This window comes from Macrobrachium nipponense, chromosome 28 (assembly GCF_015104395.2).
Source record: "Macrobrachium nipponense isolate FS-2020 chromosome 28, ASM1510439v2, whole genome shotgun sequence".
In the NCBI taxonomy this organism is placed as follows: Eukaryota; Metazoa; Arthropoda; class Malacostraca; order Decapoda; family Palaemonidae; genus Macrobrachium; species Macrobrachium nipponense.
Window position 1 is genome coordinate 32174893 of NC_087217.1, and position 26152 is coordinate 32201044.

At 39.1% G+C, this 26152-nt stretch overlaps 1 protein-coding gene across 1 annotated transcript in view; it reads right to left on the reverse strand.

Annotated features, from left to right (window-relative positions):
• Nucleotides 1-562: 562 nt before the first annotated feature.
• Nucleotides 563-26152, reverse strand: part of LOC135201655 (uncharacterized) — a 55697-nt gene continuing 30107 nt past the window's right edge. Inside the window, exons 2-10 of the mRNA XM_064230758.1 lie at nt 11626-15358; nt 11245-11365; nt 10837-10915; nt 9413-9579; nt 8970-9125; nt 8486-8597; nt 6466-7944; nt 1772-2661; nt 563-1395 (exon numbers count right to left, since the gene is read on the reverse strand). Of these exons, the coding sequence (XP_064086828.1) occupies nt 7248-7944; nt 8486-8597; nt 8970-9125; nt 9413-9579; nt 10837-10915; nt 11245-11365; nt 11626-15315 (5022 nt within the window). The 5' untranslated portion in view covers nt 15316-15358 and the 3' untranslated portion in view covers nt 563-1395; nt 1772-2661; nt 6466-7247. The remainder of the gene's footprint in view (nt 1396-1771; nt 2662-6465; nt 7945-8485; nt 8598-8969; nt 9126-9412; nt 9580-10836; nt 10916-11244; nt 11366-11625; nt 15359-26152) is intronic.

Below are 26152 nucleotides of genomic sequence, written 5' to 3' on the forward strand. Positions count from 1 at the left end.
TTATTACAGAGTCCTGTCAATTAACTAACCTACCTTCGGGTCGTTGTTGACCAGTGAAATTAGTGAGCGCGAAAATGTAGGTCTTCAGTTCCCTGCTCGTGGCTACGTCGCGACCTGAGTCATCGAAATGCTGAGAGTATTCAAGGTCTCCTCTGATCTGTCCTTGGTTCTAGAGGTCATATGAACAATATGAACTTGAACTGATCTTAGAAATATCCCTAGACAAAGAAAAAAATGAGAGTGATTGGAAAGAGGAAATAAGGAATAGGATTTAATTGATTTGTTGTCGTTTAATGATCACTGGCGCTTAAGTCTTGGAATTTTGAATGGCATTCTTGATGTAACAGAATCTAATTCCCTTTGAAAAATACTTTTGTTCTAAATAAAAAGTTTCTTCGCTTTCAAATAACTTTTTTAATCATTTGTTTATTAGACAGGAAATTCGCATCAATGATTCTAATAAGCAAATAATCTTTATTTTGAAGAAATCGGCTTGAATACCTGATTGCAGTCATGTTTCCAGTTGTTGTTGTATGGTGGGATGTCTTAATGATACACCCTATAAAGTAACATTGTTTATTGGGTAACACTTGCTGAGGTAGGCACGAGTCAGTCCGTGATGTATACAACAAGGGAATCAAAACAATGGATTCGTACATCACAACAAAAGTCATTATATTGAAACATCCCCCTTTTCATAAAAAGGAAAATTACAGTACATTTTTCTTATGCAACACAATTCATTCATTGTGGGAAAACATCCTATCAAAATCTGAAACAAACTTGACACAGTATAATATAATGCACAACTGAATATACTGCATCGCGGAAAACATTAACACATGAACATTTTATCTACGGTACTTCAATTTCAACTCAAATGTCTCTCGGTAGCGTATGAGCTTGCCAATGTTTCGTTTGGTGTCATGTATAAATATCTTTAATGATGCTATTCTTATGACTCATGTATTTACTATACTGCATATGTATACAGTATTGATTTGGTAATTGTCCTGACTTTAACATTCGGAGGCTACCATACATTTTAGGACAATTAGCTCAGACTAGCCTATACATAACAATTCAAACCATAGGCTAATATAAAGGTACCTCATAGGCCTAAGCTACTATACTTCTTGGCCTATTCTTAGCTGGAACAGGTACTTGACGTCGGAGACGGTCGAATCTTCATTGTTGTAATAAGGGTTGAGGGAAAGGCGGGCTCCGTTTTTTTTTTTTTTAATATTTCTTCTTGACAGTAGGTGGGTACATTTAAAAGCCGCTTATTCCTAGCTGTACTCCTTCAATACCAGTTAGAACCAACACCGATTCTTATACTGGTTCGTACATTGGACCCCTATTCAGGTTTTTACACTGGACCCCTGTACTGGTTCCCTGTAATACAAACAGTTCATTTAGGATGGCAATCTCGTGCCAAAGAGCATGCAGTCGTTAGGCCTTTAGGCTATGCTACTCATGCCTAACTCTACTGTTATACACATCGCAGTTAGCCTGACTTTATATGCATAACATTGGTGGAATTTACTCTAGAGCTGACATTTTTATAAACATATGGAAGGCTAATTCACATCTTAACCTACATATAGTTGATGGTACAATTGCAACAACATGCAAGCTCAACATGGTGCAACTTACGTAACAGTACCATTACAATTCTTGGCAATTGGCAGTTATACCAAAGTAAAAGTATAAAGAAACACTACCAAATGTTATGGCAACATATACATTATAAACTACGACAAGTGCATACCTTTTACAAGAGAGAAACACGTCATTTCAAATTAACATAAGGGGAGAGACATTCGTTTCCTCTCAGCGTTGCCATACTCGACTCGAACAGGGCAATTTGAGCTTATGCAACTGCGCACTTGGTTACAGTTGCGTACTTACGTACGTACACTCGATCATAGACAATCTCAACTTCAAGTGGCTAATTTAACATATTGATAAGATGAAAACCAATTCGGTTTTCCAGTCCATCAATTTCCATGATTACTGTCATAAATGCTAAATGAATGATTTCCATGATTACATTGGGTCTTTCACTTGGGACAGAATGATGTATTCTGTTCTTATGCTCATCAAAGTGACAGACGTGCAATGTTGTTGTCTTGCACAGTTGCATCACTATCAGTATCATTGGCTGGAAACTCTTTGAATGTAATTTGTTTAATAGCGTTCCTTGAAAGTTCCTGAAAAAACTTTCGGGTTTTTTTTATCGTTTCACTACCATTTGGGGTAAATAAGGTATATGACCTAGGTTCAGGATTTTTCAACTTTATTGTAGCAGGAAGCTAATTCTTGCCATCTTCCACAAGAACCTTCACGCCAGGTAATAACTCACTCTGCTCTGAACGTGTATGAAGATCATAATTGCTTTTAGAATTGTCCCTGGTCTCCTGTAGCTTGAAGTGATGGTCCACTTTATCAGGAAGGCTATTCGATCTCTTTCTCCTGCATAAGAGATCGGCAGGACTTTTAAGAGGGGATGCTATGTATGCTACTAGGGCTTCGTGGGTATCAGAGCCAGACATCTTGGCTTTTCTCAATATGTTTTTCACTACACCTACTTGTGTGTTAAGCAGCTTCGTCCATTTAAGAAAGCTGAACTTATCGTTTCCAAACAACTATTTATTTCACCTGAAATACAAACGTGCTCATTAGTAATCAATGCTAATTTGTGGAAAATGTAACTTAATTAACTTTGGGAAAAATCCTGACAGCAGTTGGGAGTCCATTTCTCACACCTATCTGTTAAGATTAATATGAATAATATAATAGCATGATGTAGCCTGCTTCCTATATATCATACACCAGACTCACAAATTTGTTAAAAAAAATAAATCCTCAATATAAACAAACCGTCAAGTTCCCTTATCATGTAGATTCAGACGGCAGCAAGGTGTCTATCCACGATTCCTACATGCTATGTTCAGTCTACAGTACAAAACTGGTATAATTATTGTGGCCCTAACCTCTGTTTATAATGCACCAGATATGGAATTTTCCGTTTGAAAACAATCGTAATCTTGAAGAATTGCGAAGCTTGCCCACTAGAAAGATATTTGAGGAGAACTAAGGAAATGAAAATTATACTTTTTCATATCGCATGATTCGCATCGTGACTGAGACGTTTATCCCGTATGGTATCTAATATTTTGTCAACGTCGCGCGGCCAGGAAATCTCTTCCAATGGCCGTAATGCTGACGATATTACCAAATGGTTGATGTAATAGTTATCTTGAGTATTACAATTACCAGAATTTTTTACGGCATGATTTATAGTCTGTTCTTAACAGATGATACGGGAAAAACTTTTGAATTTTCTTTTTGGGTTTAGTATAAAATAGTTTCCTCCAACCAAGGTCGATGAAATAGTCTTGCTGTTAACCGTTGAACAGAATGGGCGATATACAGCTATTTTTCTTGGAATCAGTGCAAATACCGAGTACTTGAAGCTTCAAGTGATGATTATAGAATACCTTAAAAAAGCTATGCACATTATGATACTTTTTTATACTTATTCTTCGCTCATGCAATGGTTTGTTGGGCCTTTCACACTGGGATCTGAGGTAAATTTTGAAGTCTCCGTTTTCTATGTTTTCTTCCACTTTCTATATTAAAGTAGTTAACCTTAACTCCCTTATTTTTGCCATTCAGTGCCATGATTGCGTAAAAGGTTTGTATCAACATATAAGCTTGGACTTTTCCTCCTACCTTATGAAAAAGAAGATAAACAATTGCAAGCCCCTTTTTATCATTATGTTATATAACTGAACCAGTTCTGATTTAATCTCTTTTTTTTTTTATCTAATAAAGATTATTCCTGCTCTTCACAATAGAATTTGGATCTTAAAATCTCATGATCTAGTCTTCCTTTTCCTTTAATTATTTGTCCTTTTAAACTGTCATTACTCATTTTGAGTCCACATTAAGACTCTTTGCCACTCAAGCCAAACACGTGACACTTTTTTTCTTCTTTTTTAACAAGTGAGCATAGACCATAAGAGGGTAAATATAATTTAGACTAAGGCTTTTTCCTTCTTACTGACTTGTCCTCAACTTTGCCCACAACCCGGACTCGTTTCTTTTCTTATGATCTAGTTATGCAGAAAGGATAATTTTTGTCATCAATGACAGCTTTTTGCTTATTTACGGGAACACTGGAGAAAAAAAAAATTTGGGAAGGTAGTTTTAGATTATGAAGACAGTTATGATTTACCTTTGCAGCAATGATATCTAATAGTGATATCCAGCTCTCATCTTGTTTAGTTACATATGAAATCCTTCATTTGATCTTTCTTTTTTATCACAGCGTTTATTAAGCAAATATAAATATTTAGACTCCCTTTATTCAGGAAACCATTTTTTTGCACTTTCTTTCTTTGCAGTAAATCTTCCATTTTAATACTAAAAAAAAAAGGTAAAATTATATGTTTGTTTAATCCATGATTTCAATTCAATCCGTGGCAGTTTTTACTAACACTGTTCCAAGACATCGGTTAAGTCGTCATTCAAACAATTATACTAGTTCCACTGTTGTCATTAATCAGAACACCGTCCACTGTCAAAGAAAATGTGAAGTCAATGTGACCATTTACAAATTAGATAACAGTTCACAGCGTAAGATACATTTAAAATGCGAAAGTTTAGTTATAATCACAGAGTAACTGTTTATCCTTTCTAATTCTTCTTCTTCTTCTATCTTCTGAGGGGTGATTATTTTTATCTCTGACCTTCATTTGTTTGTTTTGCTCGGTTTTATTCATGATAAACATAAACGTTTGTAGGTCAGTTCTGTAACAGCAGAAATGAGGACTAAGTTTTAATTGATATTTCTTTCGCAAATATTCAGATCTTTATCAGGCCGATCGATATGCTTTTATAAATATCAAATATTTCTGTTCTGATGTTTTTTTTTTAATGATTACCTGTTTCTATAGCTTCTTCCACGAGATTCCAATTAAAGATAATCTTGCAAAGTACGGCTATAGCCTCAGATGTTTTGAAATCACAAAAGAACAAAAGAAAATAGCTGACAAGACGCAAAAGGTAGACAAAATCCTCCGTGTTTCACTGAATTTGGCAAAACTCAAGTTACTCAAGATGACCATCATGGCTGTGGATTATGCGCCAACACTTCCATGCTGGAATGCTTTGTGTTATTCACTTAATTGGCCTGAATCAGTCAATTCCGTCTGCCATCACCTGTTTTGAGGAACAGGGCTCTGTTTGGGCTGGAATGATATTCTTGGTCAGCGCACCAGCCAAAAATTGTGGATTTGTGATGCTTTCAGGAAAGATTTCCTCCATCAGTATGTAGGTACAGTCATTCTAATGTTTCTATCATTAAAAGTAAAAGCAGAAATGAACCTTAATCAAGTGATAGAACTTTCCAAAGAGACATAAGCAAGGTTCCTTAAACAAAGGCAAACTTGAGAAAGCATATTGAGAGATTTCCACGCATTATGAATTGAGGTATGCAAAGTAAACTTTTATCATTACTCTTTATTACCATCAAGGCTGTTAGCATTAATGGAAAAGCTTAATTTAAATATTCACGTAGAAGAAAATTTATGAAGGTATAAATGAGTAGACGTTGTGTCATGTATAAATATCTTTAATGATGATACTTTTATGACTCATGTATTTATTATACTGCATATGTATACAGTATTGGTGTGTCAATTGTCCTGACTTTAACATTCGGAGGCTACCATACATTTTAGGACAATTAACTCAGACTAGCCTATACATAACAATTCAAACCATAGGCTAATATAAAGGTATCTCATAGGCCTAGGCTACTATACTTCTTGGCCTATCTTTAGCTGGAACAGGTACTTGACGTCGGAGACGGTCGAATCTTCATTGTTGTAATAAGGGTTGAGGGAAAGGCTGGCTCCCGGGGGGGGGGGGGGGGGGGGGTAATATTTCTTCTTAACAGTAGGTGGATACATTGTAGAAGCAGCTTATTCCTAGCTGTAATCCTTCAATACCAGTTGGAACCAACACCGATTCTTACACTGGACCCCTATACTGGTTTTTACACTGGGCCCCTATACTGGTTCCCTGTACAACAGTTCATTTAGGATGGCAATCTCGTGCCAAAGAGCATGCAGTCGTTAGGCCTTTAGGCTATGCTACTCATGCCTAACTTTACTGTTATACACATCGCAGTTAGCCTGACTTTATATGCATAACATTGGTGGAATTTACTCTAGAGCTGACATTTTTATAAACATATGGAAGGCTAATTCACATCTTAACCTACATATAGTTGATGGTACAATTGCAACAACATGCAAGCTCAACATGGTGTAACTTACGTAACAGTACCACTACAATTCTTGGCAATTGGCAGTTATATCAAAGTAAAAGTATAAAGAAACTCTACCAAATGTTATGGCAACAGATACATTATAAACTACGACAAGTGCATACCTTTTACAAGGGAGAAATACGTCACTTCAAATGAATATAAGGGGAGAGACATTCGTTTCCCCTCAGCGTTGCCGTACTCGTCTCGAACAGGGCAATTTGAGCTTATGCAACTGCGCACTTGGTTACAGTTGCGTACTTACGTACGTACACTCGATCATAGACAATCTCAATTTAACATATTGATAAGATGAAAACCAATTCGGTTTTCCAGTCCACCAATTTCCATGGGTACTGTCATAAATGCTAAATGAATGATTTCCATCATTACAGTTGTTTTCAAAATGTATGACAACAATAAAGTTAATTAGAGAACTAAACATTACAATCGGAAGCTAATATAACGAGAGTCGAATGAAGGGAGAAAAGTCTGTTTTCATTAGTGTGGGAGTTTCTCGTCCTTTTCAGAAAGGCTTTATAATATGTTCATGGCTGCTGTCGTCTCTGACATGCTGGACATAATTCTGAGACGAGTGAAGCTCATTGGCAAGGTACAATAGTGAAGATGATCAGGTTAAAAAAAAATCCTTTATTAATGGGTTTATACAACGAATTCATACAAATTAGACCTGGCACTTTATTACTTTCTCTTATGGCTATGAATATGGCATTTGAATACCTTAAAAACTAAAATAGTTTACTATGCTTATAAAAATATCAAAAGTAATGCTGAGTCTTCTATGGCAAAAATAATTCAGTGAGAAAATGAAATGAATCGAGATGAAGAATGAGAAATTGAATGATGTATTCGGCATTCATGAATGAGTGAGATCTCATTATGGCACTTAGACATCACTGGAAGACATGGCGGGGGTGATGGGTGCGTGGGCATCGTTTGACGCCCCCTCGAAGACGTCCTCCTCTTCGTCCACACTCGGAAGGGAGAGCAGGGTGAAGTTAGCCAGCGACGATTTCCGCCTTCCGCCTCCGGTGGCTTCGGTATCACTTTCACAGTTCTCCCCGTCTGAGGACTGCGACGACGCTGATCCTCGCCGGGTGTCAATCTGACTCACGGACTGTGCCACCTTCGGATGGACTCTGACGGTAGTTCCCGTCTCAGGCCTCATCTCGTTGGAGGTCCCACTTCTGACGGAGGAGATCTGTGTCAGGGTCGTGGCGATTGACATGTTCCTTCTGCCAGGGGCTCTCATTTCTGACCCTCGACCCTGGGTCATGGAGGATTGGTGGTTGCCCGAGGTGCTATGACCGTCTCCCGAGCGGGAGTGCCTTGCCAGCGACCCTGACCCAGCCCACGAACCAAAGTTCCCGACCATTTTGAAGATCTTATGGCGGTTCTCGGGTGTCAAGACTAATATAACAAAGATCCCGACGCCCCTTAGGGAGTTTATGCTGCTGGGGAGGTACCACAGGTAGTTGTACCATGATTCTGAGAGTCCTATGAAGCGAGTTATCAAGAACGCTAACACTTCCGCCATCCATGTCACGCCAGACCAAACAACCAGTTTCATAGATTCAATCCACCTGTGGTAAAAGAAATACGCTATAAAGAATATGATAAGGGATAATACGTAGTGAATTCTTTTTAACATAACAAACCTATAGATAGTTATTTTGGGTTTGTGATAAGCTTGTTTGCTTTTCCACGTATCTTGTCATGTGTACAAAATTAATAGTTTATTTGACATGGCTGTGAAGTGAATTGTAGACACATGCAAGCATCCAGGTACCTGAAAGCAACGTGCATAGGTATACATACTGTAGTTCGGAGGAGCTTCAACCACAGCTCTCGAACCCTTTATTCTTTAGAGCGAAAAAGAAATAGAAAATGCTGTAAATATATCGAACATTTTCCATTACTTAACAGAGTTGCAATTAGATTGCAAAGATAGGTAATCCTGATGGTTCTGTGTTATTCATTTCCGTAATATCCTGCCATTATTTTTGGACAATTCCAGTGGTGAGAATAAAAGAAAAGGTTGCAATCACTGTGCTGCGCAGATAGATAGATAGATAGACAGGCAGGTTTTATGACTGACTTGACATGGCAAGAATCAATACTTACAAATTTCGGTTCTGATGTGTCCTGAGTCCCGAATGTTGGCCGTTTGGTTGGCTGGAGACTTGACTTGTGTTTTGGTCGCTCGTCTTACTCTGCTGGTCCTGCGTTTCTGTACCTGTGAAAGAATGATTCAAATAAAGTAACGTCATCGAATGCGTGGTGTCACTCAGTTGTCCATAGAGGAATACAATAGAAAACAATAGAAACTGTTTTGAGTGCAAAGGAACAGAGATTCCTCTTTGAAATGGTGAGTAATGTGAAAGAGTCCTGAAGACTCGCACGTCCTGCCTGGAGATGCGGAAGTGAATGTGTGATTTTTTAACCTGTAATTACACAAAGACGTAAACACACTGCAGATAACAAGAGAAGAGTGATGAAGTCAGTCTTCTGCATTTGAGTATTTTACGTGCATTCAATAACTGCATTCATTTGCCAAACCCTGCCCTTCTTAAGGCTGGCCCCTCGCCAACAAATAAATCAGACTGACCTTCCACATTGGCCGCAGTGTTCTGGGCTCGGCCTCCTTTCTCTAACCGGCGAAGTTTTGCGCTCCTGACGTATCTGGCTGCCAATAATAAGATCATGTTGGCGCAGAGAGAGACGAACATCGGCAGGTACAGGTATAGGAGCTGCGCAATGCTATCTGTAATGCAAAAGAACATAATGGAGAAGCAGCGGCTAGCAATTCACAGGTTTCTCGTGGTAACTTGAGCACTTTAATATATAGGGTTTATTGATCCAAAGAGTAAAATAGGACAGTTGATTTTCTATCTTTCTTTATTTTATTTTTTTATTTTTTTTTTACCTAGTTGGAAGTATGGGACTGAATGAGCAAATCGACGTTGAGAACATTTGATTCGTGATCTTCTTTTGAGGCAGCAAGAAATCCCGAATTCCCAGACCCCGGAGGGAAATTATCCGGCAACTTACCTGAGAAGAAGCACCGATAAAGGCCAATTTTAGGAGTAATGACCGAACAGGGCAGGTTCGCTCTGTGATGGTCTAGGGTCAGGGCAATGGTCGTGATGATACCCGGGAGGCCCCATGCCCACACCGAATGGCACAAGTAGCGGCTGCGTTCAGAGGTGCTGACTCTCCTGCCAAGTACGAAGGAAAGGAAGAGATGAGTTGGTCTTTTCAGATAGGTCTCTTTACTAAGAGAAATGTTCACAGAACTTCTTTCCTATAAAAAGAAACAGAGAAAACAAGATGGATCCACGTACTAAAATTGGTCTCGGGGCCACCTTTCAATAAAGTGACCATTTCTGCAGCGCGTACTATAAAGTATGAAAATCTATCTTATGAGCATATTAACTCATGTGCAAATCCACTGTAGAACTGAATGACTTAAGTGAATGGCATTTAATAATGCTCTGCCAGAACGCGATGACATCTAAGCACGAGTGTTTACAACCGTCTTCTGACAGTATTCGCCAGCAGTCAACACGTCACCTCATTCATCCCATGTCAAGTGACTATCGTTTATGACTTTTAACGGCAGTGCATAAGGAGGCGAGCGACATGGAATTTATCTGTCTTGCTCTCTCATACATACTTTTTATAGACTTCTTGTCTTATCTCTCTCTCTCTCTCTCTCTCTCTCTCTCTCTCTCTCTCTCTCTCTCTCTCTCCACAGAAACCTTGAGACTTTCAGCGCTAAGATTTTTTTCTTTCTCTCGATACTACTTTTTATCAAAGCTACTGCAACGTTCTCTCACTTACCCCAGCTTTAAAATTATATCCTCTGAATGGTAAGAATCTCTCTCTCTCTCGCTCTCTTATTTGTATATATCAAATATATGTTATCGGGTGTAATTTCCAGAATTTTATACGATCACATGCGCCTATGCCTTGACCTTTTCGTGAAATATAATGACGAGATTAACTTGATGGTGACGTAAGTATTGAACTTGCGTGGATAAAAGTACGTACACCCAAGGTCTAGAGAATATTTTGAGCTTGGGTGCCCCTCTCATCCCTCCGTTCATGGAAATGCTTTAAGGCAAAATGAATAACAAGCAATGTTATCGGATATGTCTTATAGTCACCCTCACTCATTTCTTATTCTTTGCCACTGGACTTCTTTTTCGCACATTTGCACTCGATCCTGTGCATGCCACTGTCAGATTTGGTTTCGTTCCAAAAGAATGCAGTACGTGCACTGATGATATATCATGAGCAAAACACAGATGAGAGAAATCCACACTTATCTCTCCGTCTAGTAGCATTGAATTTATGGATCCTGCTCATCTTCCAATATCAATGAGAGCTGAGCAGGCTCCCGAAAGCTCTCTGTACAGGGAGAAGATAATCGTAGAATTTACTCTCGGGGAACAAGAAGAAGGCCAACTTACAGCGTGAGGAGCAGCGATTCCAGGCAGATGGATGTGTTCCACTGGAAAGCGGCCAGCAGGAAGAACATGAGGAAACCAGCTGTTAAGGAAAAGAGCGGAATTATCTTCACTGATGTGACCTTCCATGCGAATACATCAGGGCATGAAATACCAAGCTGAATCTGGAGAATAATCTATCAAATTAATCGATCGAAGAAAAAAAATACATCCTGAGAGTTGGCGATTCTTTTATTCAGACTTGGATATAGGTCTCTAAGACTCGTTAATTATATGCAATTTATATATTTGTTAATCTCAAGAAAAGCCAATTACTGCTCAACAGCACGATTATTATTTCCCCTAAAATAGTCTTTCTTTTGCAGACTTCATCACCGACTTTACTCCCAAAAGCTTTGATGGGTTACTCACCGAGCACAGAACAAGCATGGCCAGCTTCCGGGGTGGACTTCATTCCAATCGCCAAGAGGAGGAACGCCAGCAAGTATGAGAGCACATAACTCAAAAGGATCCTGCCTGCTAAGGTATTCACCTGCAGATGAAGAGGAATGGGTCATTAGAATTTTCTAGAATTTGTAAAAGTGCTCAGCATGATTCATTTTCTGTCGTTAATAAATTCACTGCCTTTCAAATATTTATAGATATTCACAAAAGAATAAAGTAGACCAGAACAAAAACAATAGAACACCTAACCCTACGGATCCAATCAAACTGAAATGACTATTCTTAAACAATAATATGTTAGTGAGAAGATATAGCTCTTCTAATGAGAGGGTATGAAATAGAACTAACCTTTTTGACAGTCACAAGACCTCTCCTGACTCTCATGGAAATGAGAGAGAATGCAGTTGCAGTGAGTGCTGTGCAGGAAATGCCCAGGAGCACAGCTGTAAGACTGTACTTCTCTTGGTAAGCAGTAAGCTCCTGCCACATGTCAGGGCACACCAAGATCATAACTTCCTTGCTTCCTTCAGCGATGGCGTAGTCTATGCAGTAAGCTCTATTCCGCACTGTTTGCTTGTTCAAGTAACAGCCATTCTCTAGGCTTACAATATTCATGGATTGGTCTTCGAGAAGAGTGGCGTAATCTTCATCAGACCTTTGGCCAAATGGATACATGTGAAGGCCCAATTGCTCAGTTTCCGACTGACAGACAGGGAAGGATGTAAATACTAAATCTGTGACATTAGCAGCTACAAAATCTGGTTCCTTTATGAGGTCTAAGCCTAAAGTGTTTGTAATACAGGTGTAGTCTTGGCTCATGTACTCTCCAGGAGGACAGCATTTTCCAATTGCATTTGCAGTACTATAGTCAGCGAAAAATTCTGTGGGGAGAATGTGATTCACTTCTTTAATACACGTAATTGCTATTGTATCCTTCCCAGTTTCACTGTCTTCATAATCATCTACACAATAATATTTTGTTGTGATTTTCCCATACGTGCTCCTTAAAGAGAGATATCCAGCTTTGTTAACCCACCAGCGCGTGTTGCTTCCAGATGACCTGACGAGCACGGATTCGCACTTTTCGTCACCTATTGTTGGCAATCCAACCTGAGGTAGCAAAATTTCCATTAGCTGATTCATGTGGGAGGAAGCAATGTACTCAGCCCCATGTTTTACACAGCCCTTGTCAGAAAGCACTTCATCGAGAGGACAACACTTGTTGAAAACATTTGTTGGGCAGACAAATGCTTCACTTACTAGAGATGTATCCGTACTTTTCCCAAAATGTTCTATGCAGTAGGCTGAAGATGGATGGCAAATACCATTTGAATGTTCGCAAAGCTGGCCTCCTTCATCCAGGTAGGTGGAGTCTGCGTCAATTCTGTTCATCAACCCATTTTTGCATTTCAGTTTGCCAACAGTAATAGTTGTAGATACTGGGTCACTGTGATGAAATTCCCGAATTAAATAATTGTAGTTGCTCATGTTACCAAGACGATCAAGACACTCAAGGGAGTCTCTATCAATGTATTGGTTTAGATTACAACATTTTCTTATCAGGATATGAGTATTAAATATGGGGCAATAGGAAGCCACAAACACTGCATTGTAAAGCTCATTTGGTGAATCTGCTGCCAGTTCTAAGCAGTAATTCTCATGATCATATCTAACACCTGTGCGTAATTCTTTCAAGTGACCAAAAGCTGAAACAGCATGGGTCTGTGGCTGAACTATAGCCAAGTCTGGCAGATCACGGGAGCTGGGACACCACTGGATCTTACCATTCAAGTAACCCAAATTGATTGTGGAATTGTCAATGAGAATACTTTTGACAAAATCCTCGAAGCCTGTACTAGTTTCTGCTGGCTCGCACTTTTGTGTTCTAGTGCTAAAATATTCGTTATCTGTGCAGCATTTTCTGACAATTGTTTCAGCGGGAGGAATTTTGTAGTTTTCTTTCTCTTCTGGCATGCAGTAGGCTAAAGCAATCGGGGCTTCTGCCAAAAGATCAGGGGAGGATGCAGCCAACTCAAGGCAGTAATGATCTTGGTTATAGATCACAGCTGAATAATGATCCTCTAAATACCCATCTGGAAGCAGAGTATGACTGAATAATTCAGCTTCGCCAATCTTTGGAGGTTCACCTGAACCAGGACATTCCTTCAGAAGGCCAGTCACTGGCTGCAACGAAGATGAATTATCCGACATAATTTTCCTTCTGACATTATCAAGGAATCCAGGATCACCACCAGCAGGCTCACATGCTTGACTTCGAATGCTGAAAAATTCATGCTCTTTACAACACTTTCGAACAGAGATCTTGATCAAAGACTCAGAGAGAGTTTCACTATCAGTGGGTACACAATGAGCTAGCAGCAACAACGGAGCTTCTAGATCTTCAAGGCTTTGGGCGGCTAACTCTAGACAATAGTGCTCATGATCATATTTTTCTCCAGAATTCACATCATTCAGGTGTCCTGACGCCTCTATGAAATGCGTATCACTTCTTGCTTCACTAACAAGAGGGGGATATGTCGTCCCGGGGCATATTGGAATGCGACTATTGCGAGTTTTAAAGCTTGCTGAAGAATTTCGTAATAAGGTTTCCCGAACAAAATATTCGAAATACTCATATTTTCCACCATCTTCACAGTGCTGTGTGCTCAAGCTAAAGAATTCATGGTCCTCACAACACTTCCTCACAAGAAGATCGTCACCTTGTGTTTCGCTCGAATCAACGTCAATTTGATGAGGATCCAAGTTTGTCGTAACTTCTTTTGGCTGTGAGCCTATAACTCTTTTCGGAACAGGTACGGGTGATTCGAAGGAGGTTTCCTTTTCTGATTTATTATTCGGTGAGCAATGGGCTAAAACAAGCACTGGTGCTTCAAGGTCAGGGAAGCCAGCCAATTCCAAACAATAATGATGATGATCATAAGTCAGGCCAAAGGTCTTATCAGTAACATAACCAGACGCTTCAACAGAGTGAGTATAATTACTTGGCTCACTAATGAGAGGAGGATCTGTTGTTCCAGGACATGTGGGCAAGCGGCCATTCTTAGTTGTAATGTTTACTGCTGAATTCGGCGAAAAGGTGCCCTTGATAGTTTTTATAAAACCTGGGTCAACCATTGCTTTCTCACACTGCTGAGTTTCTAGACTGAAATATTCGTGGTCCTCGCAGCATTTCCTCACAATGAGATCTCTCGTGATATCCAGTTCAGGAGAGGCGTCTGTTACAGAACTTTGTTCAGTCTGATTGCTCTTTCGCTCGGCAGGTAGATTTGCACCTGAGGTCGAGTTAAGAATTTCTTCGATGCTTTTTACCTTTTGCCCTTTATGTAAAGTCATATCATCTGGTTCGCTGAAACGAGGACTTACTGATTCAGATTCAGAAGAATTATGAAATTCGTTTTTCATAGTGTTTCCATCTTCAATAGATTTAGCAATACTTTCATTGAATGAACCGATTCTCGCATCGCCGTCATTCTTTAGCGCTTGATTTCTCTGTGAATTCCCTGCAGAGTCTCCAGGGACATTCTCTCTCCCGGGTTCCTGGTTCTCGGTGGGCACATGTTCAACAGTTATGCTCATTAACGTTGCATTTTTTATTTCTTCTTTTATTAGTTTCCCCGGCTTCTCTGTCAGAACTGATATGCCTTCGTTTTTATTTAAGGTTCCTTCAACGCCGCCCTGAGTGTCTGGTGTCGCAGCCATAGGAAACTGTCGTTCATGGGAACTGTCATCGTGAGAGACATTTTGTGAAGGAATGGCAGAAGAAACGTTGATGTCCAAACTTCTCTTTCCTTCATTTTCACGAGTAAAACTGCCATTTTTCACTCCTACATTTGGAAACTCATTCAGCAAGACAGGATTTTCAGAAGGACTATATAATGCAGACAATGTTTGGTTCTCTTGGGCTTCAGTATCGCTAAGCGGAGAGCTGGTGGAGGGGCTCTCTGTAGAGGAAGTGTTAGTCTGAGTCTTGGCCTCCCAGGCGAGGAGCAACAGATGAAGAAGTAATAACTTGGTCATATTCCTGAATTCAGTAGTTTTCCATCAGCAGGTCTCCAGGTAACTGCAAAAGAAAAAAGAAATTCTGGATTAGGTCATGAGATGAATGAGAGCAACATTTAAAGCTAACATATTCTATTCATATGATTTCGCGAAATAATGTGGGAGTCAAAAAGACAGCAGTTCCTCGCAATGTAAAAAAGAAAATAAAGTCAGCAAACTTCCTCTTCATAAAAAATTCGATCTGATCTTAATTGCTTCAGCATAAAACTTCAGGGCCTGAATGATCAGCAAAAGTTTCGCAAATTTCAAATCAAGCGGATCTTGGTCAAGATATCGTAGGAGACCGATAACAAACATAAGAAATAAATAAATACATAATTCGTGGTAAAATAGGCAACAGAGTAAAAACAGAGGTGATTGTTCTTCAAAGTGAAATTTAATTAAAAGAGGAAATACATATCAAAATCACTGCAAAACAGATGCCAAGAAAGGTGAAAGTAGATATGAGGAGAATTGGGTTTCCCGAGCATTCGCAGGAGTTAACGTCCCCAGTGAAGGTCTCACAGGGAATTTCCAGGCATTTGCTGGCCACTCTTACCTTCAAGTCCGGTTCCCATTTATGGAAATATTTAATGTCACAGATGCAATGGGTAAAAACTACACACACACACACACACACACACACACACACACACACACACACATATATATATATATATATATATATATATATATATATATATATATATATATATATATATATATATATGATTACAACCCACAACAGTACTCTCGCTACCAGGTACCTTATTCATTGTTTTGATCAGATCTTCGCATCTCGCTAGCACTGTATATATATATATATATATATATATATATATATATATATATATATATATATATATAATATATATATATATATATATATATACTACTATATATATATATGTGTGTGTGTGTGTGTGTGTATGTATATAGTATATGTATAGGGTATATATACGGTGTATTTAGGGTATATCTATATATATATATATATATATATATATATATATATATATATATATACATGTGTGCATGTGTGTGAGTGATCCGTGTGTGCATGCGCACAGGTGCTCTCTCTCTCTCTCTCTCTCTCTCTCTCTCTCTCTCATCTCTCTATCTCTCTCTATATATATATATATATATATATATATTAATATATATATGTAAACGAGATATTAATCTCGTTTTTATATTTGGTATGCGTGAAACCAAAGCGGTAGGCAAACTGATACACACAATCTCTCTCTCTCTCTCTCTCTCTCTCTCTCAAGCGATCTCTCTCTCTCTCTCTCTCTCTCTCTCTCTCTCGACCCATAACCTCTCTCTCTCTCTCTCTCCATTCTAACAGGTCATCAAATGAGAGACAAAGTTTTATAAAAAATACAGTATTTATTTAACAATGGAAAGATAATAACTCAGGTCTCACAGACTAACTAACTCAGTTAACCCCCAACATTTAAAATGTCTTAATCAGTAATTTGTCACACCAATTGTCTCTCCTCACATACGGGACTCTCGGTCCCCCCTTGCCAGAACACATAGTTCCCTCGCCAGAATCGTCTGTTACAAAGACAGGAGAAACACACTCGTAAGTACACCCAAGTTTAAAGACAAAGTTAAAGATTAAACATTCTTACAATGTGTAACAAGCCATCCCTTTGGCTAAAGTATGGTAACACTTACCCATTTCCAACCAGGATATCACTCACAGTTTAACAAAAACTCTTAGGCACCCGCCATCGTGGCTCTGCCTGTCTCCCTCGGATCTCCCTGCAAGTCTTCCCATAGACTTGGCTAAGGACGCCATTATCAAAGGAAGATATGAATGCACACTTCGTTAACGCCCCACGTTACTGGCTACAACCAGTTTCTCAAAGGCACTTGGAAAAGACCCATGAACTCGTGAACATTGACCCGCTTAAACTATGCATCAGAAATGATTAATCAGCTTCCTCAGGTCGTTGCTTCGGACTCTTGTCTTTATGGGAAGTTAAATGTGAACAGCCTTCACATTCCAAGAAATGTCACAACGAACATATTAAATATATCATTAATTATAACCCCTGTCATATATATATAATATATATATATATATATAGTATATATATATTAATTATTATATATAGATATATATATATATATATATATATATATATACTAATAAAAGGAGCCCATAAAAACACCAAAATGTAGAGAGAAAAGTACTATATTTCAGAGACTGCTGTCTCTCTCTTCAGGTACTCTGAAATATAGTACTTTTCTCTCTACATTGGTGTTTTTATGGGCTCCTTTTATTAGATGGAATTCTGTTGTTACAGAACACTTTTACCAGTCATATATATATATATATATCTATATATATATATATATATATATATTATATATATACATATATAAATTTCAAGAATCTGGTGTACATGAGTTGAATTTTAAAAAGGAAAAGTTCATAATTACGTTTTATGAATGTACTCTCTAGTCCTCAGTAGCCTTCATCGACATGAGGTGCATATAGATCTCTTGGCTTGGGATATCTGCTAGTGAAGAAGACGAAAGCTGTTTTTGCATAAACATAAGAGATTTCTTACAACACAACTGGGGTCTTACTTTCATACAAACAATCCGTATACTATCCCGAATTGTGCTGAGCTATACTTTGTAAACATCGAGAAATCGAGGCTGCGTGTTTGTTTGTTTATTCCTCCCATCCTCTCCTTTAACGCAGTAATCCATGTACTGCAATTCATTGCCTTGTGATTGTGTCCGTAACTCTACAGTTCAGTAGTATGTGAACGCCAACAGACAGACGTCATCACTGCCGGTTCAGTTTACTACACGTTCGCTTATTCCCTAAATAAATTCTGAAGACGAATGGAAATTCCTGTTAGGAGATTGACGTCAAAAAACTGAAATCGAATTGACACCGAGTCAAATCGACCATTTCTGGGCGTGATCTCGCGCGTTCCTCAACGTGAGAATGTCAAAGCGGCTTTCTTCTGTTTGTTCCACAGATGTATGAGTGTTGCCTCTAAATTCCTCGTCAATTATTCACTTCATTATAACATACGATTGTCTATCTCTTACTTAAATTTATCAAATATTTGTTGATTTTCCTTTTCTCGTTGGTTTACATATTGCCTTACCGTGGTAGAAAACAAGCAAGAATCCCATGTTTATTTTTATCTTTATTGAATTAACCCAATATTTACTTTTGATCCCTTTGTATATTTTTGTTTCGCATTGCAGAATATTACTAGTCTTTGCACACCACCCAGGATTATAGTACTTGCTAATCAGATAAATGAATGAAGTTTTCAAAAGACATCCGATTTCCATCAAAGGGGCTCCACATTTCACTGGCAGCGGCGCGGAAGGTGTCAAAATATGGTAGTGGAAATGGTGAAGGCCCTTGCAGCTTTATGCCGAGGTCATACCAGCTTGGTTTAAAGGGCATTGTATTTCCAGATAATCAAAACACCATTTCTGTCTGTCAGTATCGAGCTGTAAGATTGTCCAGGTTCACTTTAGTGACTTAAACTATTTTATAACAATAATGATCACTTAAAAAGACTAATGTCCACTTTGTTCATTTCTGTTCGTTGGCCTCAATGAATAAAAAAGGCGAAACCGAGAGCCTTAAAAAGGATCTTAATTTAAACTAATCTTGTAACTTCTTATCGTCTTTGGAAGAAAAATCATTTACATAGTTCTTTAGGGGGATGGGTGACCTTCAAAGATCATCTTTTTCGAAGCCAGACTCCATAGAACTTGCCAGAACACATGTTTTATGCAGTATCGGCCTCGCATAATGTAGGCTACCTTTCTGTCTGTTTGTATGTCTATCGTTTTCGTGTTTATATTCAGACAAGAGAGACTTTCTCCTGTAGCCAAAAAACATCCAAAAGAACAACAATGACTTAACTCCTTAAGCCATTACCTGCTTGACCAGCAACCTTCCCGACGCAAGGCGCAGTTCCGGGATTCGTCGAAACAAAAGGAAAACCATTGCGACGGAGATTTTGTTTGTTTTTAATTTGTCCATTCTGTCACCGAAGAACATTTCGTTTTTAATTTAATCTTCATTTTAAGGCCATTTCAAGAAACTCCTTAGGTCATCGTGCTCATGAGGGAGAGAAGTTCATTCGGCACTTTACAAACCCCCTAAAGCCTCGTTTGTTACCTTGGTCTAGTTATTGGCATTTTCAGAGCGCCGAGTAGAGTCGCAAAGTGAAACATTCAGTTTCTTTGCGTTTCGTTCACCCCACAGAACGGCCCAGAAAAATCTGTACATAGCGTTCATTATCTAGTTTTATCATTCGCGTAACCAGCATAATGAAAGCGAACCATAGAATGAGCATTCACAAAATCACTATAGTATTTTTCTTTGATTATACTCTAAATAATGTGCTCAACGTTTTCTTTTCGATTCATTATTAGAGGCCACTTTTACCTGTTATTCTCAGTGCTGTCTTGGTGCATCACTTTTGCAAAGTACTAAAATATTTGGAAAATGTTTAAAAAGTTGTAAACTTCTGACTCCTAAAGCTAGAAGTAAACAGTTCAGGATCCAGTGGTCACTTTGATGAGCATTTTTTCTTTATATTCAACGATGTCCTACCTTCTGACGTAAGCATGATGTTAACGCTCTACTGTATTCTAGACTAAAATGGGGCTTTAAAACTGCAGCTTTGCAGATACAGGGCGACTGCTTTCGTAATTGTAAAAAAAGAAAAAAATAGAAGGGGAATCGTTGGTGAACACAGGATTCCAGTTCAACAAAGGGTTAATCTTGTGTTATTTCGGAGAGACGAGTTGCGAGTTAAATGTTTATGATGTCAACAGAAATAGAAGACATTGTGAATTTTAAGAATAATGAGGCACCCAACCTTTGAACTAATTCCATAACCAAAGCTTGCCCTCGTGAGCAGAGTAAGATTTACAGCCTTCGCCTGACGTCGAAAAATTGACCTTGACTGGGGCCACCTTTGTTCGTGGCATGAGGGTGGGGAAACTGGGCGAGAGAAAATAAAGGAAGAATAGAGGATTGAGTAAGCAATGTGAGTAAAGTAAATCATGAAACAAAACTATAAATATTGTGTAAAGTTTTATTGACTCTTAGGACTCGCTGGTTTTGCCATATGGTGAACATGGAGAACATGCCCGCCTACGTTTTTTGCCATTCAGCGATTGGAATGCGCCGTCCCGATTACTAGATGAAGTACCATAGAGCATTTTACCTGTCTGATGCATTCTAAACGTTGTTTGTTTATGAACTAAAGTGCATCATGCTTGCCAGGTCATTAGGGCATTGTGGACATATTTAGTGTTAGTGGGTAGTTCTTTTTCATCATTGCAATGCTCGCTATAGAACCGTGAAGTATTCACCTTTGCCTTTGGGCCACGCCCAAGAGTGAGAAGGCAAAGGGACCAGGGAGCTACTCATTCCTGAGAGAGAGAGAGCCAGGGGGTTATAGGGTACCAGGTCCGGGGGGTCGGATTGCCTCCGACGCCCAGCTAGTACCTTGGGGTCAGGTAGTTCCGCACCCAACCCGGAATCAACGATCTCGTCCAACCTATGTTGCAATTCGAGGCTTCGTTCCGTCTCGTAAAAAAAAGACCTAGGGGCTATAGTTTCAATCAGATTATGATTATCCTGGCGAGTAAATAACATGAAATATATGTGAATTACTGCTTTTTAGAAGATAATCACGACTGTTTTAGCAAGGTGTTAGGAGTAATAAACATTGTGATAACGATTAAATACATTTAGAAACTTTCTTTATAAACTACATTAGCGTCGGACAGACACAACCTTTCTCAGCTAATGATCTTCGATGATGACGTGAACGGAAGGAACGCCAGCCTCGTTCCAACACTCCTAGGAAGAATCTCATCGTTGTTATACTGAGACGTTTCGTACCCCATTTTAATTAAACAGCATTTCTGAAGGAAATGATAGAACCAGTAGCTAAAATAATAATAATAATAATAATAATAATAATAATAATAATAATAATAATAATAATAATAATGCTCCGTGTTTCGCCGATCTTTTCAGTCTCTTGGTGGTGTAGGAACCTTGGCATTTGACATTATTGGTATTCTATTTTTCTTTGGGAACTCTCCTGAAAGCGTTCAAGCCGGGTATTGATGCAAATATATTAATCGTTATTATTTGACTAAAACAAAATCGCAATATCTTATGTTTCAGATGACTCACCTCACATTACCAGAGAACGATGATTTCATTAGAGAATGATGTTTTCTCGAAATAAACATCAAATCAGGATAAAAGAAATGTATCGCTGTTAAAAGTTCCAGCTGCCTCATATACCTGCACAGGGACAGGGAGCTCAACATTCTTTGTGTAGAGACTGTCGAGACCCCTAGACCACTGCGTTGCAGACCTCTGAATTGCACAAACTCTCGCGCTTCCTGGGCATAAAGGTTCTGCCTCTTCCTCAGTATTTAGCCAGCACTTCTTGGCCTCCGTCTGCCCCTTCCTACAACACTTCCGAATTAGAAACGCTATTCACCAGCTCGTCATCTTCCTTTCTTTCTTCTTGACCAACCACCTCGAAACACCTGCACTATTATGTTTACCGTCTTTTCGTAGATTTCTGGATTTTTACCTTCTCAGACTGTATTATCGTCTTGTGCAATACAATGCAGTTCATATCACCTGCTGCATTTTTTTTTATTTCCCTTACAGCCATACTTCGCTTTCATAGAGAATAGCTTGCTTAAAGTTCCTTCATACATTTGCTTGTGAAGGAACTCTTCAGCTAAACTTTTAGCAGAAATCACGTTGCCTTTCCTGCTTCCTTACTGCCTGACTCGTCTTTTCGTTCATCCACCATCAGCCATAGTGTTTACTTTAACACAATTATGAACCAGCCTCTTATAGATTTGCAACTTCTTGTCAGTATCACCAACAAACCTTTTTATTTGCAAACATCAACACGCCACATATCATTTCGACTCCTTTGCTGATATGCCATCATTTGCACCTACGTCTTCCATCCTCGCCCTGGTTTTCCTCATCACTACTGCCATGAACTGTGACACTTCAGCCAGCCACTTTATCATCTATATATTCCCAGGAAGTGTTATCATTCAGTACTTTTCAAATATGCTGAGATGAAGATGCAAGATCCATGCCCTTGTTTTGCCTGATGTCTGCCACCACAGTTGAGTCAATTTGAGCGCATACCTCACAGCTTAGATCAGCAAAGCCACAGTGGAGGTTAAAATCATTCTGCCTTTTCCAAAAGCCGAAGGCGGTCGGTCCCATTTACTGGCGGGTCGAGTATCAAAACAAGTAGACTGGAGGCCGCATTTCATGAAGTATTCTTATTATAGCGTCTTTACTTCTTTCTTTCTTTCCCTCGTTTGAAGCTGTTGATTTCCTATGGTCTTATGGGAGGGGAAACTCTCGTTCTTACTATAATTATTATTGGTAGTACTAGCAGTAGTTGTTGTAGAAGTGGTAGTAGTAGTGCCGATAAGCTGATCATGTTAAAAATTATCAGAATTACAAGGAAAAAGTGAGAGTTGCCTGCAGAAACATTAAATTTTAAAGTGACACCTTCGTCCCCGGTACGCAATTAGCTCTCAGTGAATTATTCCTGTTACTTTTCTTCAAACTCACTGAAATACTGTAACAAACATAAATTAATTTTCCCGCACCTTCAGAAATGATATTCATTGAACACATCTCGAAAGAAGGGCGGATCCCATAAGCTTAGGCAACTTGTAAGGATCTCGGAGAGTCAATCTCAGTGAAACACTTCCGCGAAGATTCCCAGAGGCCTGCGCACGCAGCCTCGTGGAGTGAGAAAACCCACAGATTTATGAACAAGGTCTTTTCGAAAGCTCTCCTTTGTCAGATTTCTTGACCCGAGTGACGCTGATCACGACCTCTGCATTCCTATAAGAGCATCTCCGCTTACCCAACCCGGAACAAGCGTGCGCCATCTTCTTTGTTACTGGAGGCGGTGCAGAAGGGCAAGGCTGCACAGGGGGTCTTCTTCTTCTCATTCCTCTTCGTGGCTTCCTGCTTACCCATGGGACCGGAGGTCTGTCTACCCGTGGGAAAGAGCCACGAAAAGCCATCCGTGCCGCAAGATCAATTATGGGTTGGTGATAATTCACGCAGCTGTAGCACAGGCCTCCTCGCTTGAAGAATTTAGTGATGATTGCGTGACTTCGTGATCCGCCGAACCTTCATTATGTCGTAAGTGCCGTGATTAAAAAAAATGAATTTGCATACGTAAAGAACCCCCGGTGAAAGAGCCCGGCTTGATTTCAGAATGAGGAGGAACGGATGAGCACACTGTGATTCTGTTAACATAAACAGTGAAATGTGAACCTAGCAGTTAGTTAACTGTGGAGAGTCTCAGCGAAGACAAAGGCGTGACCCCAGCGACGTCTCATGAAGTAGGCTACCTGCTTTCATGAAACTAGAAAATGGACATTTCTGCATTCAGCCCTTTTCTTATCAGTGCCATGGAATGTGATATGACAGGGATTTTATCAACAGTTACTTCGCATCCTTTCTTTAACATATTAATCTATCATATATATACATATATATATATATATATATATATATATATATATGTATGTATATATATAAATATCTTCTTATATATATATATATATATATATATATATATATATATATATATAAAACACCATGACCTTCCTTGTGTGATGACAAACCGAACCGAAAACTCGATTGCAAATCTCAGTCTATACCAGTGTGCAAAAACGCTAACATTTTTTAGACGTACCTTGATGGCTGTTTTTCTCTGCAGTGTGTGTTATTGAACACACTTTTCCCATCTTTAAGAGAATGAGCGCGTGATTAGTTCACGTGATCTAGGTTTTATAGTGACAATGTTCATCGACGCATTCCTCTGAAGGATCCAAAAACTGGAAATCTCCGTCTGCATCCTGGACCATGGGAGCGGCACTGGAAGGCAAGGTCTTTCTCGAGGGTCGTCCCCTCATCAAGGGAGCTCGCAAATTCGTGTTGCTCGGAGCTTACTAACATTAATGCCCTGGGGGTCAATGCCAGAAGTCAAACATCCTTTTCTCTCTTTCTGTAAAACTTTGCAGCCATCCTCGGTAACTACATTCTCTCTCCAAACATCTGGCTACTGGTCTTAACGGGGGCGAATGCCACGAGGGAAACAGTGAAACAAGTGAGAGGTTGCCAGAGGCCTTTCGACTACAAGGGTCCTTTACTAGCAGTCAAGAACCGTTGTGTTTCACCTTTTCCTTTGTGGCATTTGCCTTTATTTATACATTCGTCACGTGCCCTATCTTGGTGATTCAGTTATATATACATATAGATGCCTATGTATACACACTCACACACTTGTATATATACATATATGAAAATATATATATATATATATTATATATATATATATATATATATACACACACACACACACACACACACACATATATATATATAAATATGCTGCGAAACCTATAAACGATGATCAATTTCACACGGGAAAGGCGTCAGCCCATTATGGAATTCAACCGCCTTTCCACGATTCTTCACTCACTTCCAGAAGTCAAGCCAGTTTTCCGCAAGTTTGAAAAAGAACTGAACAGACTACACCGGCTGAAAAACCAAAAACACTTTTTGGAAGAATGCCTCAAAGAACAAGTACTTCCAAAAAATGTACGGATTCGGGAGATGGACTCTGCAATCAAACCCCTTCCCTCTATCACACAAGATTTTCCTGGAAGAAAGAATCACCAATACGAGAAACGACATCTTCGTGCTACGCAGAGTGATATATGGAACTCAATCTAATCTTCGCCTCCTCACTACGGACCACGTATACAGGTATCTGATTTCATTCTGTTCCGACATTGCTGCCTATAATAGCGTGACTCATTCCAACAGACTTTTACGCAAGTTAAATAACCTAATAGATAATAGCGCATGGAATAATCTTGAACAACAAGACAAAGTTTTAAACTTATCCAAAACCCCCTTACTGTAAATCAACATTTAGTTTTAAATTTAGGCTTATCCTTTGCCCTAATGCCAGACCGCAAAAACAACCTAGACTTCATAGTGGCTTTTGATAAATTCATATCTGACAAAAACTACAGCCGTGAAGAGATATGTTTAAAAGGAGTGTTACTAAATGCTTTAACTGACCTTCATAAGAAATATCCTGTTCCCCGCAGATTCATGATAGCCATCCACTCGCTAAAAAAGTTAGATGTTATAATAAGTAGATCCGACAAAGACGGCAAAATTGTAATAATGGACAAAGACTTCTACCTCGACAAAATCAACTAGCTCCTTAGCGACACAAATACTTACGAAAAACTGACGAAAAATCCCCTCCAGAACGTTCCCACAGAATTTTTTCGGAAAGTAAGATTAATTGGCCAAGACAAAAAGAGTATTGAACTATTAGAGAAATTTAAAGTAATTAATTCTAAATTACCCTACTTTTATGGTCTTCCCAAAACTCACAAAGACAATCTTCCATTCAGACCCATCGTTTCATGCGCCGGAGCTTTCAATTACAAAATTTCTAAATGGTTAGCTGGCCTCCTTTCTCCTTTTTAGGCACTTTTTCTCCCAGTCACATCAAACATTCGGAAGACTTTTGTCACAAATTCAGAGAAGCACATATACCACTTCACAACATAAAACTTTTAAGCCTTGACGTAGACTCCCTATTCACAAAAGTACCAGTACAGGACGTTCTTCAGTTTTTAAGGGAAAAAATTATCCCCCTATTCAGATCATTTCCCTTTGGCACTTGACAAA